Genomic DNA, 18,067 nt, shown 5'->3' on the forward strand with positions numbered 1-18,067 from the left:
TATAACTTATACATCTCTACATGAATTTAGGTTGTTTTTCAAATTTTTACGTTATAAACTATGATTTATAATATAGGAAGTCAATAAGTAGAATTTATGCTATTAGTATACCATTCTTTTATAACGTCAAATATGTTAGCAAAATTCTTGGGTTGTGAATCATTTCTACTACTTTGGTGGGAACAAAAACGAGGAGCAAAGCAAGAACATAACATTATGGGAAAAAGCACTTAAAAGAGTTATAATAAATGTTGAAACACTTATTGTTAATTATCTACCTAAACATCAATAAATGTCTTTTAAGTAATTATAATGAATGTTGAGTTATAATAGTAATTATCTCGATCCTAGCTTATTGTTTTTTAATTTATTTTATAAGAGTGGTCTAGTGAAACGATAGTTATAATAGATCGATAATAATATACTATACAAAATGTGTGCTACCTTAAGTTAGGTTATCGTTTGTTGAGTGATTATTGGTATGCTTGACCGACTAGGGAGAAAGTGTTTTTCAAAAAGATAATTTTTATTAAACCATTTGAATAAAAATTGTTAAAAAAAGAACCATCTTGAGTAGTTGTTAAAACACTTCAAATTTGTTTTCAAAATAAAACACTTTGAAATGTTTTTGTACCAACACTTGAAAAGTTGATCTAAATTTTGATACAATCATAAGTTTAAAAGAAATTACTATGATGAAAAACACTTTAAAACACTTTAAATTGTTTTTATGAAGTGACTATTTTGAAATAAAATTTTTCTCTGGCCAATCTAAATAGATTCTTGTTTTGAAATACACTATTTTGTATTTAATATATATATATATTTGGGAAGTTATATGGTACAATTTTAATAGTGTTGAAGAACAACCCATGGGCTTTAATTATGGGCCACTTAGAGACCTTCGAGTTCGTGGCCTCGACCCATTAGTAGCCCACAATAGCAAACACACAACTCACAAGCCTATTTTTAGGCCCATTTACTGAATTTCCTTAGACCCATATTTGCAATATTAACATTTTATTTTATTTATCTTTATGAAAATAAGCCATAAATAATATGTGAATAAATTATTATTTGGAAAAATAATAATAATAATAATAATAAAAAAAAAAGGAATAAAAATAGTTTCCCCTCAATTAACGGTAAGTGGCAATGAATTTTCAAAGTTATGAAATTGGGAAACATCCACTTCTCATTTTTCTATAACATCAATTCAAAGTTAAAAAGAAAGATACCAAATGTATATCTTTCTTAAATGATCCCACCATATCAATATATAAAATTCAAACCCATTTTGATTTTACCACTAATACAAATTTTTATTTTTTTTGGTAAAAATTTTCATAAAAAAAAAATAGCAAATTCATATCAATCAATACGTAATATTATCCATCTCCATTGACATGAATTTGAATTATCAATTTAAAAGTTTAAGGTTTGATCGAAAGAATAATTTCATTATATTAAAATATACTATCTTGGAATTGAGTGAAATAAACAATTCATGTTTGAGTTGAGACTTTTGAACCCAAATTGTTATTAAAAACGCATTTTGTCTAGGCCGTTTTTAATTAAATCATATTTTCCATCGTTTTCACCCTTTATAATCACATTTTTGTTCCATCCTTTGAATTGGAGTGATGAGAGAGAGAGAGAGAGAGAGAGTGTGTGTTTATAAGGTTTGAATGAAAATGTTAGTCCAATGAAGAAAATGGAGAGAATCTAGGGGCTTGTGAAGAACATGTTATTTATATTTGACTTTGATGGTAGATTTTTTTATGGATGGAATTTGTGAGTTAGAATTGAATGTCAGAGACAATATGGTTAACGCTAAGTTCAATCCAAATTGTCATTATCAATACCACAAACTTATATTTCTTTCTTTACATTACATTAATCATTATTAATTAATTTCTTAAACGCGTATTTCCTTTTTTCTTTTTGTTATTAGAAAAAGCTTCTTCTTTTTCTTTCTTAAAAAGAAAAGAAAAAAGAAATTCCACTAATAATTAATAAAAATATAAATCTACATGAAAAAAATAATAAATAAATAAAATAACTATTTCTAACTAATTTGAACATAATTAAATGTTGTATACTTTACCAAACGTCACAATCTCTCTTTCATTCAAATATAACAAATATAAGTTATTTTTTAACTCTTACCTAAATGATTTTGGTATCAAATAAATCCAAAAAAGTCTATAAAAATCGTGAAGAATTAGAGTGTATATCAGCAGCCAAAACATACTCTTTAAGATTAAGAGACTACATCGAATATTCTCCTAAAGTTTGATGTTTCTCTTTATTATTTATCTCAAGATACTGAATATTATTATTGTGTAAAAATTAGAAATATTAATTAGAGTTAATGGGTTGAATAATAATAATAATAATAATATAAAAAAGGAAGGGGTTGTTAGAAGGAGAAAGAAAGTGGGTATTGGTGGAAATGGGAATCTTTTGATCATATGAGAAAATCCTATAAACCCACCAATGTGTGTTTTGCCTTTTACAATATTGTCGGTGCTAACCTTTTTTCATTTCTTTGTCCTTCAAAAACAAAATTTTATCAACCCTCCACGGTTACATTTGATACATCAGATAATGCTATACGACAACAGTGTAGGGAGGGAAGTTTACTACCCTTATGTCATCTAATGATTTATGTACATCTTTCTAACCAATGACCCATTTCATCGGCTACGTTTGCTAATTCATTAAGAGCGCTTTGTTTTCTAGAGATCAAGTCTAAGTCTAAGGCTTGGGAGCAATCCAATTCGACAATGATTTTCTGTGGATCTTAATAAATTTCAAACCTTTTACGATAGCGGCAAGGAGTCCAACGAATGGAGGATTGAAATCAACATCAACAGAAGAAGTCTTTAATGTAGTTAGGTCACCATTATTTGAGTCGCGTTGACTGTTAAAAAAAGATTTGGAGAAAGAGACTAAAGACACTTCACAATTTTTCTGATTTTTTTTTTCTTATTCACAGGAATTTTCATTTCGTCGTAGTAAGTTCGAATCTAATTGCTTTTTGTTTTTGTATAGCTTAAATAGAACGTTTTCATTGATTTTCGATTTGCAATTTTAAAACGAAACCCGTACTTGAAGAAAGAACTTCCCATGAAAGCCTTTATCTAAAGATAAAAGAATAATTATTCCCTTCTTTAGCTTCTAACATTGCTGCAATCCTTGAAATAAATGTTTTTTTTAATCAAAACTTTATTTAGGGAATTTTTTGCTTTCCTTTATAATTATTATTTTTCCTTTGCTTTATTCAATTTTAATGATTTTTAAATACACTATTCCACTACAAATAATAAATAATAATAAAAGAGAAAATTACAATCTTATATAAATATGAAAGAGAGAAAATTAATAATTTTGCATACTTATTTAGATATCTTTTGTAAAATATAAATGGATCTAAATCACACATAAAATAATAATTATATTTTCTAGTAAGCGATTAGTAAAAATGGCACAATTTAAGATATTTATAAATCAAGTGACACATTTAATAAATATGTCAACTTGATGTCCTATCAATTTCTTTTTTTTTTTTTTTGTTTTTTTTGTTTTGGGTTCAAAAAGAAAACAAAAGGCAAATAATTTCATTTATTGAACTAAATTAATGAAGAACATGAGCTTATGTAGCTTATTTAAGATTGCAATACTTTCTACCACATGGATGAACGTTTTTGTTGACAAATTATAATCATAGTTTAATTTTTTTTCCACATTGGTGTGTATATTTAGCTTTTGAAAGTTATGGTGGTTCAACTAAACTAATTCTTTAATTAGGGTGTAGTGGGAATATGAATTTTCAATAAAATCTAAAATTTATTATACTATATATATATATAACCATATTCATCTCATGTCTAAGTTTCAATTGGCTTATAAAAATTATGGTATATGTTATTTAAAGTAAAAATGCATATTGAAATTGTTCGATGAGAGTTTTGTGAAACGTAGTAAATGTTTTATTGATGTTACCTTTTTAATATCATATGAGTGAGTTAATGAGGGATTTAATTTTCATGATTAAAGAGAGGTGTGTTTGTTTAATAAATATGAGTTACTCATCTAGTTATCAAATTGATTTTGAGATTGGATCTCACGTTTAATCTAATACAATATCAAATTCCACGTTAAACCATACATGAAGTAGGAGATGCACACTTTAATAAAAGAAAATTTTATTGAACTAATTAGGTATTTGGTGATTAAATTATATAGACGTTGAGACCGACGTTTGAACACAACTAAGCCAAACTAAAATTGAATTAGACCCGATTAGACTAACCATTTACATCCCTGCAAAATCATCAACACAAAAAGAAATGTAAATAGATTAGTCGGAAGTTTGAAAAATATCTTCAATAAAAGGAATAAATTCACTACAAACAGAAAAGGTTATTTGTTGGATTAAATGCTGGAGAGAGTTAGAAAAACACAATGGAAAAATGACGTTTTTGCCTTTTTGAATCTTCGTAGTTCATTCATTAGTTGTTGTTATCACTTCAAATGACAAATAGAAAATTTCAATCACTAGAAAATTTTAAAAAGTTTTCATTTTCACACTTCACTAGAAAAAAAAAAAAAAGAAAGAAAAAAAGTATAGAAAACCGTCCGATTTGAATCCGAGGGTGATGACAGATATGGTTGTGATTGGTTGAATTGAAATCAGCGTCAGAAGAACGCTAAAAGGGGAAGAAATTTAAGGGAAAACAAATTGAAGCTTTGAATAAACAAAGAGATGGGTTGAAAATGGAATCCACCACCAGTCCCGCCATTTGAGGTCTCTCTTTTAGTTTTATTCACTGCTTAAAATTCAACCCCGTTTCCGTCTCTCTGATGAACACGACCCAACAAAACAGTTCAAAGAAATGATGCGTAATTGGATAATTATTCAATTATTCATGGAGAGAGAAGAACAGTGGATGTGAAATTTGAGATGGGATTTTCTTTTCTTTTTTTCTCCCTTTTCCTCTTTCCCACTTGTTTTTTTTATTCTGTTTTGTTAATTGAATAAATGGGGTTACTGTAATTGTAATTACAAGGGGGGGCGTGTGGAAGCCGAGCAGAGAGTTCAAAGCAAAGCCGGCTCTTCTTCTTCCAACTCTGGTCTTCATTTTCACTGTACAGACTCAGTTAATCTATCTCACACGAAACCTTTTGTTTTTCCCCCAACGACCCTCTTCTCTTCAACATCCTTTATTCCTATTTCTATACTGTTTCGATTCTTCTACTTTCTCTTTCTCTCTGTTTGGTTCTTCGTTTTTCACCTACCCGATCGGGGGGAAGGTTCTGGAGTACTGAAATTTTTAAAGAACGGACAGATTTGGACTGATCCTTGATGTGATTTCTTTGCTTCTCGTTGTAATTGGATTGGATTTTGAGTCCTTGATTCTGGCGGCGTTTAAGATCAATTCTTCCATTTGTTATTGTGTTCTTGGGGAGTAAAAAGATTCTTTGGATTGGGTTTTTGATTTGAGGATATGGGTTGTTTTCCTTGTTTCGATTCGAGGGAGGAGGAGAAGTTGAATCCTGAAAAGGAAAGCGATGATGGTAAGCAAGACCATCCAATGGTTCCACCAAACATTGCCAAGTTGCCTTCTGGTGAGTTTATCTCTTCTTTTTGGTTCTTGATCTGGAGTTGCCTCTGCTGAAGAATCTGTGTGTTCTTGATCTAAGTTTAAACCATTCTTCATTCTTGTTCCTTTCCTTGCTTCTTGTTAGTCTATGAAAGGTTTTAATTCAATGGAGAAAAATTACTGATTACTGATTACTGATTTGTGGACCCCAGTAGATTTTCTTAAATTCGATAGACTTGTGTTCTTTTCTTTTGAGGAATCATGGTGAATTCTATCTGATTGATGGGCATGTAATAGGGATCAGAGTAGCAATGAATTATTTGATGTCACTAAATCTGGCAATTGTGTTCATCCAAATTTTTGTACTATGGAGCAATCATGTTTGTATGCCAGCCAATAGTGTTTTGCAGTACTAGATTCTTTCCACTTTGCAATGGTGGCTTTATGATCTTTCTGCAAATAGAGTTTTAGCACTTCAAGTGTCTTTTCCTATTTTCACGGAGGTCAGATCCTCGGTTTTAGAATGGTAGGAGGGCTGGATGCTTCAAATGGATCTGTTACGAGATTGCTCTGATGGTATGTTTTCCTTGCAGGAATAGACAAACTTAGATCGAAAAGTAATGGAGGTTCCAAAAGGGAACAGCAGATTCCGACGCCTCTTGTCAATATTTCTGCTCAAACATTCACTTTTCGTGAGCTTGCAACAGCTACGAAGAATTTTAGACCAGAGTGTTTTATTGGGGAAGGAGGATTTGGACGTGTATACAAAGGGCGGCTTGAAAGCACAGGCCAGGTTATGTGTCTATATTTCAAGGCATCAATTAGATATTGTTGTAGGCATAGGCAAACAACTTTCAATTATATAATAGACTTGGATATATATTGTTACAGGTTATCTTATGTTGGGAAAATAATTTGGAATTGATTTTTTACTTAAAGGGAATGTAGACATTATGGAATGCTAAAATTTAATTAGTCTTCATGATCTGCGAGGTACATATCCATTAAGATAAGGACTTGTAAGGAGCACGAAATTAATATCACTTATCTATTTAAAGAAATTATGAGTTTTCTAGAAATTGTATTATGTTAGCTACTTATTTTTGTTGAAAGCAAGATATTGGTTTGTTTCTTAAGTAACTTCGAAGTTCCTTATGCCATGGAAAAATAGTTTGGTGTTGATTTATTACTTGTATGTATGTAAATGTATGTATGCATGTATGTATAAATTGTAGGATTGAAGGTATAAGTGTTTGATTGGGTTATATATATGTACTGTTTATGTCCTGATGCTATTACACATGATTAACTTCCATGGGAAAATTGATGTGGCCAAGATGAAGTACGGTATATACAAGTTTGCTATGCAGACTTTTACCGTAAGAAAAGACAGATTTGTCATGCTCCAGATTTTTAATTGAATTTATTCACATAAATTTGAGGAACAAAAGATTTATAGATGTATAGGTCTGAGAATGATTAATTCCTCTACAATATGTCTATACATTATCCACCAAACTGGGATTGATCTTCCGATAAGTATAAGCAGCTTTAGTTATATGGAAATGTTAATCTTGATCTTTGTGAATGGGGGAGGATGAAAAGTTGACTTTTGAGCAATCTTCCTCTTACAAAGAAAATTTCTGATTTGTATATTTTGCTGCAGATTGTTGCTGTTAAACAGTTGGATAGGAATGGTCTTCAAGGCAACAGAGAATTCCTAGTGGAAGTTCTCATGCTTAGCCTTCTGCATCATCCAAATCTGGTGAATCTGATTGGTTATTGTGCTGATGGGGATCAACGACTTCTTGTGTATGAGTTCATGCCTTTGGGATCATTGGAAGACCACCTTCACGGTAACATTTTTTCTTGACTTTAAATCTTATTGCTACGATCCACACATGTTAATAAGAATTCAATTTGTGTATTTTCTTTTGAGAAATCGTTTATGCATCACATCCTGCAATTTAGGGAGAAATTTTAAATTTAGATCTGATGTTGATTGTTGCCTCTTAACTCTCACTTGCACTTTAAATCTAATTATTACTTTCCACAAAGGGGTAAAGTCCATGTCTGGGTACTTTATCTTGCATGTGGTTATGTGATTTAAGAAAAAGCTGCTTTTTAGTTCCCATTATCCATTTTTATGAATTAAGCAAGCTTCTCGAGTCTGATTCACAGCAGCTTTTAATGAAGTTTATTGACTGTTATTGGATCATATCATCAATGTTATTGCAATTATGTGAAATTATACCTGTCCTGGAATTTGTGAGATGTGTGTTGTGATAAATCTAAACTCGCTAGTTTAGTTTATGAATAAAATGAATTAATTCTTTTATATCAATCTTGCCATTTGATTGTTTTATACAGTCACTTAGAAATATGCATGAGAGGAAATATGCATGAGAGGAGTGTTGTTACATGCTTCATCATATTGATTCCGTTTACTTGATAAATAATAGGAATAAGGAAGAAAATGAAGAAAAATTGTAGCAAGTTAATAAAATTTCTAATACTGTCTTTATTAAAGTTGTTATAGAATCAGAATCTAAATGTAGATGACTATCATGGCATTGTTTACTAATGTTTAGAATCAGAATCAAAGTTAATTTGGTGTGAGACCCGCAAAAAAGTAGATAAAGGAAGACACAAAATGGGAAGAATGGTAGTGGTACCTACTAAAATGGGAGAAATGGAATGACATTCCTTATCCTCCCAAAAAGAATGAACCAATAGAAATGGTTCTTAATATTTTATTTTTAGCGTAAGGCTTAGCAATTGGGAATCATGCTTTATTCTTTGTTAGATTTTTATCTTCTTAATTATTACTTTTTTACTGCCAATTGGAATGGGATTCTACTGGATTTAGGGAGAATTTTTTGTTCTCCCTTGTAACTTAATCCTTGAAGAATGTTACTTTACTTCCATAGCAAACTTTAAGTACTTTTAGCCTTCTGTCCTTGTATCTTGATGATAATTTTCTTCTTAATAATATTTTTCATCTTGCTCAGAAATTCCACCTGAGAAGGAACCCCTAGATTGGAACACAAGAATGAAAATAGCTGCTGGTGCAGCCAGAGGTTTAGAGTACTTGCATGACAAGGCCAACCCTCCAGTTATTTATAGAGACTTCAAATCTTCCAATATATTACTTGATGAAGGATACCATCCAAAGCTTTCTGATTTTGGCCTTGCAAAGCTTGGCCCTGTTGGAGATAAATCTCATGTTTCCACCAGGGTCATGGGAACATATGGTTACTGTGCTCCCGAATACGCCATGACTGGACAATTAACTGTCAAATCTGATGTTTATAGTTTCGGTGTTGTCTTCTTAGAGTTGATTACTGGAAGGAGAGCCATTGATAGCACCCGACCCCAAGGAGAACAGAATCTTGTCACATGGGTAAGACATGGTATATTTTCAGCATGTTCACTAGTGTTTTGTTGCGTGCTAATTATAATTGGGGCCTTGTTTTTTACAATGTAGGCACGACCGTTTTTTAACGATCGCAGAAGATTCTCGAAATTGGCTGATCCACAGTTGCAGGGGCGGTATCCGATGAGAGGTCTCTACCAGGCTTTAGCTGTGGCATCCATGTGTACCCAAGAACAGGCTGCCGCCCGTCCGCTCATTGGAGATGTGGTTACTGCCCTGTCTTATTTAGCAAATCAATCATACGATCCAAGTTCTCCTTCAGGTACTGCTGCTGCTGCTGGTACTGCCGCTCAGAGAGGTTCTGGTGACCGGGATGAAAGACGGAACAGAGACGAGAAAGGTGGAGGAGGGATGGTAAAGAATGAAGAAGGGGGAGCTTCTGGACGAAGGTGGCCATTGGATGGTCCCGAGAAGGATGACTCCCCAAGGGAGACTGCTAGGATTTTGAATAGGGATTTAGACAGAGAGCGTGCAGTTGCCGAGGCCAAGATGTGGGGAGAAAATTGGCGAGAAAAACGACGGCAGAGCACACAAGGCAGTTTTGATGGCTCTAATGGATAAAGTAAATGCAATTAGAAGAAGATATGCAAAAGGAATGATCACCTCTGTTACCTCGTCTCCTTTCCTGCACTATGTTTGATCAGTTGAGTAAGAACGAAGAAGTTCCAATGTTCGAAGGGCTTATTCAAGCTTCTAAATCATTGCTCATAGGCTGCAACTCTGTCACTTGTAAGCAGCAAAAGCAATTGATGTAGGGGTTGGGGTTGGTCCTTAAGGGACCTGGTCGATACTTTTTCTCAACTTTGTTCAATTAAAATTTTCCTCTTTTATATGAATTCACTAAACTTACACATGAGGAAGAAGAAAAAGAAGAAGAAGAAGAAGAAGAAGAAGAAGAAGAAGAAGATGATGATGATGATGACGTGAAGAAGAAGAAAAGGCAAGCATGGTGGAGGAGAATGTAGAGAAAGAGAGAGAGTCAGGAATTGAAAAGGTGAGAGTTGGCATTTTTTATTCGCTTATGTCCTGTATGAACGAAAGAGATACAAAACTGTTTGAATCAGCCAATTTTGCTATTTTCTTCTTCCTATCAAACTTCATCCCATTGCACCTTAGTTTCCCTTCGCCTTTTTACATATACAATACTAATGTGTGGCCATTACACGCACATAAAAGGCATCCTTTGTATGATCTAAGTATGGTCTTTATGAACGTTGAAAAGCGACTTATGCATATTCAATTCAACAAAGCACCTCCTTGCCATTTCCTCTCCCGGCATTCATCACTGCAACTCGTTTCGTTTCTTTTAAACAACCATCAGCTCCATACCGAATTTTAGTCTTGTCCAAAATTTATGCTTTTTTATGAGTGTATAACAATCTAACCTATACATAATTAATTAATTAAATTGAATTATCCCTACTCAATCGTTCCATTTATAAACCTTTGTAATCAATTATCATTGACCTATCACTATCAGTTTGTTAAATAAATATTAGTTCCTTTGGCATGTTGTGCAATTTTGATAGCTCAACCAAAGCAATTTGAAATGTACCCTTGTCATGTAGCTCAATTGGTTTGTTATTTGAATAATTATAATTGTTAATAAACTCCTATTGGTGACACAATCTATCGAAAAGCTGGATTAGAACTATGATATATTTCTAAATTTTTTGCATTTGCTAATATACTTTAAGTCTAATTCTTATATAATTTACTCATATTTTAAGGATCAATTACTTTTAAAAATTTGAAATTTTTAAGAGACAACATATTATCAAGAGACAAAATTAAAAGCACAAAAAACCCATCAAAACATTTCGAAAATATAAAGACATATTAAACACAAAACTCAAAATTAACCGACTAAACTTATAACTCAATTGAAGATAGAACGTACAACTACACAGTAAAATGTACGTAGAGAATCAAAATTCGTAAACTTGAACTTATAATTGAAAACAAACAGGAGGAGGTAAAGAGTGAGCAAACAATATATGATTGTAAACTATATATATAGATATAGAAGATAATAGGAATTGATGTAAAAGTTGGATGAAAGGAGAGAGTAACAAAAGGGGCAATGATCTTTTGGTGATTGATGAAAGTGTATAGACAAACTTTGATTAAGTATTGATTTTGTCACAGCTAAGTTTGTCATCTTCTTGAGCTTCTTGCTTTATTATAATGACTTCCTTTAATTGTGCATCATTTCCGCTGGCCTTTTTCATAGCAAAAACCTCAGAAACTGCTATGCTTTTTAAAACTACTGGTTCTGGCTGTTTCTTCTCTTCCATTATTACTATTTTCCTTTTTCTATAAATTGCATATACCACCATTTGAAGTAACCCCAATATGAATCCTACCACATTTGGAATCTGTATTCAAAATTATTAATTTTGTTCAGAAAATAGTATAGAAACTAAAATGAAACGAAGCTCGATCGGTAAATTTATTTAGTTCACTTACAGCAATGCATATGTCGTTCAAGAGAAGACCATAAGCGAACCACATGATGGCACTTAGTGTAAGGAAGAATGAGAGTGTAAAAGGCATAAACTCAACACTTTTTGTTGTCATCACTTGTCTCTGCATCCAGAATTAATTTCTGTTATATTTCTATAATGATTCATAAAAGTAAAAAACATCTTTTTTTGTTGGGTAATTAATATTATTAATTATAGAAAAAATTTAACACAAAATGATAGATATCTACCAATGTCGATTAGTAATAGATGATAGTAGTTTATCGGTATCTATCACGGATAGATTGTGACATTTTGCTATAGTTATAAATATTTTGGTTCGTTTAGTTAAATTTGAAACAAAAATGAAAGATTAATTAGCTTATAAAATTTGAATCTTACAGATGGATTAAACTAAAATCAAGCTCAAAATTAAAGGACTAAAATCATAACATTTTGAAATCTACAAACCAAATAAAATTAAATATAAAACCTAGAGATTAAACATCAAAAGAAGAAAAAAAAATCAAAGTTGTGTTGTTTTACTAATATTCTTCCGAAAGTGATCTTTCAAGTTTATAACCTTAAATTAAGTTTGAATTTTGAGCTTAACAAGTTAAAAAATTTTAAAATTTTTGAAAGCAGCTCAAATACTATTAAGAGATCAAATAAAGAGTAACTTTGTAATTTAGGTTATGTAATAAGACAAAAAGTTACTTAATTAAGTAAATTAAAGTAACATAGAAGGAATTGCTTATTGATGCACTTGTAGCCATCATGGGGTAATCAATTTTGAAAACAACACCATATATATATATATATATATATAGATGAGTAGATACAATAACTTTTTTAATAGGAGAATATAGAAACTTTATAGTACTACTAGGCATCAATTTATATAAGTATGTAAATATGTGAGATTAATATAGTAGGCATGCATCCATAAATATTATTATGTAAAAAATTTCCATAATAACAATGGAAAAAGAAAAGAAAAGACTCACCAAAATGCTTAAAGGAGCTGCGAAAACAGAGACAGAAACAGCAACACAAATCCACCCCATAACATCAATACGATTTGAAGGATTAGAAATGAAGTGAATGGCCACAAGGATCAATCCAAAAAGCCCCATGTTCATCATAGCAAATATTCTAATTGTCAACATCTGCCCACAAACAAAAATAATTAATTGTTAATCGAATGTATTTACAATAATTTAACATGGTATGGTATTAAAAGAGGAAGGAAGGAGACTAACCCTGACCGAGTTGGCAGCGAATACGATGAAAACGATGAAGTAGAGAAACTCGATGACACAACCAAAGGAGTTGATGGTGATGAGAAGAAAAGTGTTGGTTTTGAGGAAGGCATAGCAAAGCCAAAGGGCTGAGCTGAAGAGCGCGACTAGATACGGCAATGCGTGGAAGCCCTCGGTGGACTTCTTTTGCCATATTCGGTAAAACGTTGGCCTGAGATCAGGAGAATTGAAAAACAGTTCACTTTATTTTCTTTACTTTCTCTCTGTAGGGTTTGAATAATTGATGAAGGGTTAGATGTAGGAAAGAGAAATTAAGTTAATTTTAATTAGTAATATATTTAGAAGTTTTGATTGATTAATGTGTTAAGCAAATTTATTATGGTTAAAAGAGAAGGGGAAGTGTGAGAGAGGAGAGAGAAGAAACTCACAAAGGAGCTAAGTAGACAAAGAAGGAAATGATGTTACCTGCAAGACAAATTTTTTTAAAAGTTAGTTGAGAAATCATTAATGCATGTGACAACCCCCAACAATTATTTATTTAATTTTCATTTGATTCTCACTTTTATTATTATTATTATTATTCCACCAATAGTATATTTTTACCTTTAACAATCATAACACAATAATAATAACAACAAAGGAAGAAGATTTATTGTTCTTTTTTTTTTTTTTTTTTTTGGTGAGATTTAATTGTAAGAAGTTTTATCAAAAGGGTCTGTCAAAGAAAGTCATGGGAAGAGACCATTTCTTGAATGGGATATGAATTAGTTTGCTTACTTAGCTAATATTAGAGAGTGATTATAATTTAAATAATTAACAAAAGATTAATTTTTTAATAAAATGGCAAGGGAAGGTAAAAAGATTCAAGCATCTATATAACCTCTTGATAATTAAAAACATAGATTTTAATTAGTTGAACTTATTGTTTAAGTCAATTGTTGTGTTTAACGAAAGATATACAAACAAAACCGAGTTTGAGAGGCATAAAGAGGGGGGAAAAAATGTATATGAACATTAATGATTACCAAGAAGGCCAAATGTGAAAACTAAGAGATGAGGACTATGAAAGATAGCCATTTTCTTTTTGCCTCCAAAGTAATATTGGTAGCTAACAAACTTCCTTCTTTGTTATTGTTCTGGTTCTTGATATGAAAGCAGAGGGGGGCTGGGCAAGAAACCCTAGCCTCTCTCTTCTCTCGCTCTCTGCCTTTCTCTCTCCTTTGTGTAGCCCTTTCTCTCTCTCTCTCTCTTGATGTTTTTATTTAAGAGAAGATGATATTGAGAAGAAGCATGAGAGATATTTGGTTTATATAGAAAGTGAAGTGATTGTATAGAAAGAAAGAGAAAAAGTTGAATACAGGTGGAGGGATTGGTAGGTAAGTTACCACAAAATCATGCATCCAACCCATATGTGCACATCTCTTTGCTTACTCCCACACATCTCTTACAATCTCAATTTTTTTTTAGTTTTACGAAAAATATTATTGAATAAAACTATCCAACGTGAGCATATTTGATTTATATATATATATATATATATATATATATATTCGTAGAACGAAAAATCAATTTGTATCCTTAAATTCTAGTGGTTGTATAAATTAAAATATTATCAACTCAACGGTTATATAAATTTAAACTTTATACTTAACTTTTATTGATCTTTTAAATTTACCAATTCATTAAAGTTTTAAATGTGATGTACAAAACTTCTATAAATTTGATGACTTGAGTGATTATTCCTCATAATTTGCTTGTCTTCCTCCATCTTTCTTTTCTCGTTTAGGATTATGTGATAATTTTCTTGCCAATGTGGTGAAAATTCTTGATAATGATATTTTTCATATTTAGGTATTTTGAGATAATTCTAAATCGAATAATGTAAACATTGCATCAGTTGATCTATATCTTTAATATTTCAATTTAATTTATACATTATAATTGGTAGCTTTTAATTTGAATAATGTAGAGATAATTTTCATTTTAAAATTTAGCAATTAAAATATTAAATTATTGACATTTTTGTCAATTATATTGTATTATTTGGAATTACTAAAACAATTAAACAAATATGATTTTTAACAATAAGGTAAAAGAAGGATCAATATATAGGTAAACCCAAATATCTTTACATTCAAAGCAAAAGCGAGAATAGAGTAGTTAGCATGCATACAAATGTGTTACAGATAAAAGTTTGTGATTTGAGTATTCTACGATCTATTATATTAAAGAACCAGTGTAATCGTATGCTAGTTTGTTTATGTTTCACCTTTTATATGAAATTCTTCTAATAACCTGCTATACCGAAGATTTTATCAAATCATAAAGATTAAATTTATAATTTTTTTTTTATCAATCATATAGGAACTACATTTATAATTTAATCTTGATAATTTGTATTATTATATTTTGAGGTTAGAGATTCAAATTTAATTCCTCATCTACTACTGTAATATAGAAAACTAGGGGATGAGATTTTGCTAACTTGTGATGTGTCGACATTTCGATCAATATTTCCACATTTCTATCGTGTCATAGATTGAAACATGACATTTATGTTGGTATCTACCTTGTAATCTTTGTATGAGATTAGGGTGAAAAACTTTTCTTTCTACTTTCCAATGTATGGAAATTAATACATTATAGTACTTTTTATCATTTTTCATCTTATTATTTCTTTTCTAAAGGTTGAAATGAAATCCATCTACAAATCAACATTAATTGCCTAATTATTTACCATGTCACCAAATTTTAATTAATTACTTTAGGATCATTTTCTTTCCATTTGTATTGATCAGTGAATATTTTGAGTTGACAGTTGTATGCCCAAAAAAATCTAAATATTATTAATTGCAATTTTCTTGAAAGTTACACTTTTATTATTATTAGCTTCTTATGGACCACATTAAGGTGAGTTTGATGGTAAATCTACCCCTAATCAACACATAAATAAATAAATTTTAACAGCTAATTGGTAACTTTATAAAAGGTTAAAAAGAGTTTATTACTTTCATTAATAGAAGAAAAAAAGAAAAAAAAAAAACAAATACCTATCAGTTTTGCAATTTTTTTTTTAAAAAAACATTTCCTATACTCCAAGAGCATGAAATTTTTTTGAACACTTCATCTATTTATTAATGGGTACATCAGCATCAATTTAAAAAAAAAATTCTAATTTATTCAACGGGTAACTTAAAATATGTAATAAAAAAGTGATTCTTCCTTTTATAACTTTTTTTTTACCTCACATATATACATTTAGATAACAAATTAAGAGACAAGTATATGTGTGCAAGTAATATAGTGCTATCAACACCACACCATTAGCTAGTTTTCTATGGACAAATAATTCCTATTTCATATCCAATATGTCCTTTAATTTTTTTTTTATTTAAATTTTGATGGATAAAATATGAGAATTTAAACCAAAAATCTTGAACCATTAAAAAAACTAACATAAACAGCAATAGATACATAACACCACTCGACCATTTTGGTCATGTTGACATCTACTCACCCTAAAAAAGAAAAGAAAGCATGTCTAATCGACTTTCGATTAAACAATTTATGAATAATTACATTAAAGTATAAATAATTTAGCTACACCAACTTTGAAATTAACTCCATAGTAGTTGATATGTGCATCTCGATGCTTAGTTCATGACTTACATTTATATTACCACTAATATGATAATCATTATGAGTGGTTTTTTTTTTTACCAAATTAAATAACGTAATTGATATTTGACGAAGTTTAGGAACAACCAAATAAAAAAGAAAAGAGAGACTAGAGCCAAAATAGCACCCTAAAATCCAATCTAAAAGCTAGAGAGGGAAGCCCAAACCCTCCATTCTTGATCTAGGCCGAGGTTAGCATCATGTCATACTGAGGCATGCTCTATGGATGCACCCTTATCCAAAGGTTCAAATCCCACACTGAGCTCACGAAGTGTAGGACATGTGCCTCAATCTCAATAATTCATATATAATTCATAAAAATTAGAATCCAATCTAATCCTAGTTCAAATAATATTCATAAATATAGTATTATAACTCCGGATAGAGTTAATTAACAATGATAACTTTCAAATACTTAAAAGTATCAAAAGATCAAGCCACCCTTTAACCATTAGAATGTGTGGTATGAGTATTATAAGTGTTTCATACAGATTTTTCTTTCTTACAACATGATTACATTTTTCTTCTTTAAATAAAAATTTACGATTGATAAAAAAAAAAGATCATTGGATCGAACTTTTCTAATCTAACAATAAGTTACCTCAGAAGAATGAATAATAAATGTGTATAATATGAATAAAGGAAGGAAGTTGACATGAATGGAAAAGTATTAGAGATGAAAGGTATAATTGAACCTAGGACAAGATAATTAAAGGAAAATAGAATGGTGTGTAAAAGTTGAAGAGACTTTTTGAAATGTGTTGATAAAACCAAATCCCACAAGGGAACCAAAAAAGAAAAAGGAAATTTCATGTTACTAAGCCAAAGCAACCATAATTCTCATTACATTTCAACAACCCCCATATTTCCACGTCAGCCCTACTTCTCCATTATTCACTATACCCACACCCTTTTATAAAAGTTCCCATAACTATTTATAAATGTACAAAAACTTTCAAACTCATTAAATATTATTGGTGTTTCAAAGAAGATAGTAATTTTTTTTATGCAATTTATATTAGAAAATCTCAACAAAAAAAAAAAAAAAAAAAGAATAAAGGTTCAAGTTCAAAGATGTAATCTTTTATTCGTTTCAAACCACTAATGGATTTAGTATAGGTCTAGGAGAGCTCGAGTCCCTCTCAACTTTATCGTCTTTCTATAATGTATATAAAGAAAACTATTTAATTTTCAATTTTTATAGTTAGTTTAGTGATTACTTTAATTGATAGCTCCCTTCTACCCAAAATCTCACACCATTGTTGAAATTGCCATCTTCTGATTCCTTTTTTCAAAAAGAAAAAATCTACACACATTGGGACTAACATTTCTTTTCATTTTGTTTTTTTTTTTTTTCACTTGGGAAGTGGTTTTTAAGGAAGGTTTAAATTATTGATTTTGTATATAAATAAGCTTTGACTTTCTTTTTTCTTTACTGCAACAACTAAAAGGATGAAGATAAAATTTTCGATTTCAAGATAGGAAAATCATACAAATGATCGGTGACCAAAGTTTATAAGTAGGGTAAGTTTTTGAACTTTTAGTTTATTCTTAATAATAGATTCTAAAGTACATGTAAACATGTTCGTGTAAAAGCCATGGACTTATTAGACACAA

At 30.6% G+C, this 18,067-nt stretch overlaps 2 protein-coding genes across 2 annotated transcripts; one reads left to right on the top strand and one right to left on the bottom strand.

Annotated features, from left to right (window-relative positions):
- The first annotated feature begins 4,569 nt into the window (after positions 1 to 4,569).
- Positions 4,570 to 10,140, top strand: LOC103498873 (serine/threonine-protein kinase PBS1). Its single transcript, XM_008461668.3, has 5 exons — positions 4,570 to 5,634; positions 6,203 to 6,402; positions 7,276 to 7,465; positions 8,621 to 9,012; positions 9,097 to 10,140. Exons 1-5 carry the CDS (start codon positions 5,514 to 5,516, stop codon positions 9,604 to 9,606), a joined length of 1,413 nt encoding a protein of 470 aa, XP_008459890.1. The 5' UTR covers positions 4,570 to 5,513; the 3' UTR covers positions 9,607 to 10,140.
- Positions 10,141 to 11,114: 974 nt separating this feature from the next.
- Positions 11,115 to 14,042, bottom strand: LOC103498874 (bidirectional sugar transporter N3). The gene is made up of 6 exons (XM_008461669.3): positions 13,798 to 14,042; positions 13,201 to 13,237; positions 12,773 to 12,983; positions 12,518 to 12,679; positions 11,515 to 11,634; positions 11,115 to 11,423 (listed from the first exon to the last, which is right to left on the bottom strand). The coding sequence occupies exons 1-6, from the start codon at positions 13,847 to 13,849 to the stop codon at positions 11,172 to 11,174; spliced, it is 834 nt and encodes a 277-aa protein (XP_008459891.1). The 5' UTR covers positions 13,850 to 14,042; the 3' UTR covers positions 11,115 to 11,171.
- Positions 14,043 to 18,067: the final 4,025 nt, after the last annotated feature.

The sequence above is a fragment of the Cucumis melo genome, chromosome 11 (assembly GCF_025177605.1).
Source record: "Cucumis melo cultivar AY chromosome 11, USDA_Cmelo_AY_1.0, whole genome shotgun sequence".
NCBI classification, from domain to species: domain Eukaryota; kingdom Viridiplantae; phylum Streptophyta; class Magnoliopsida; order Cucurbitales; family Cucurbitaceae; genus Cucumis; species Cucumis melo.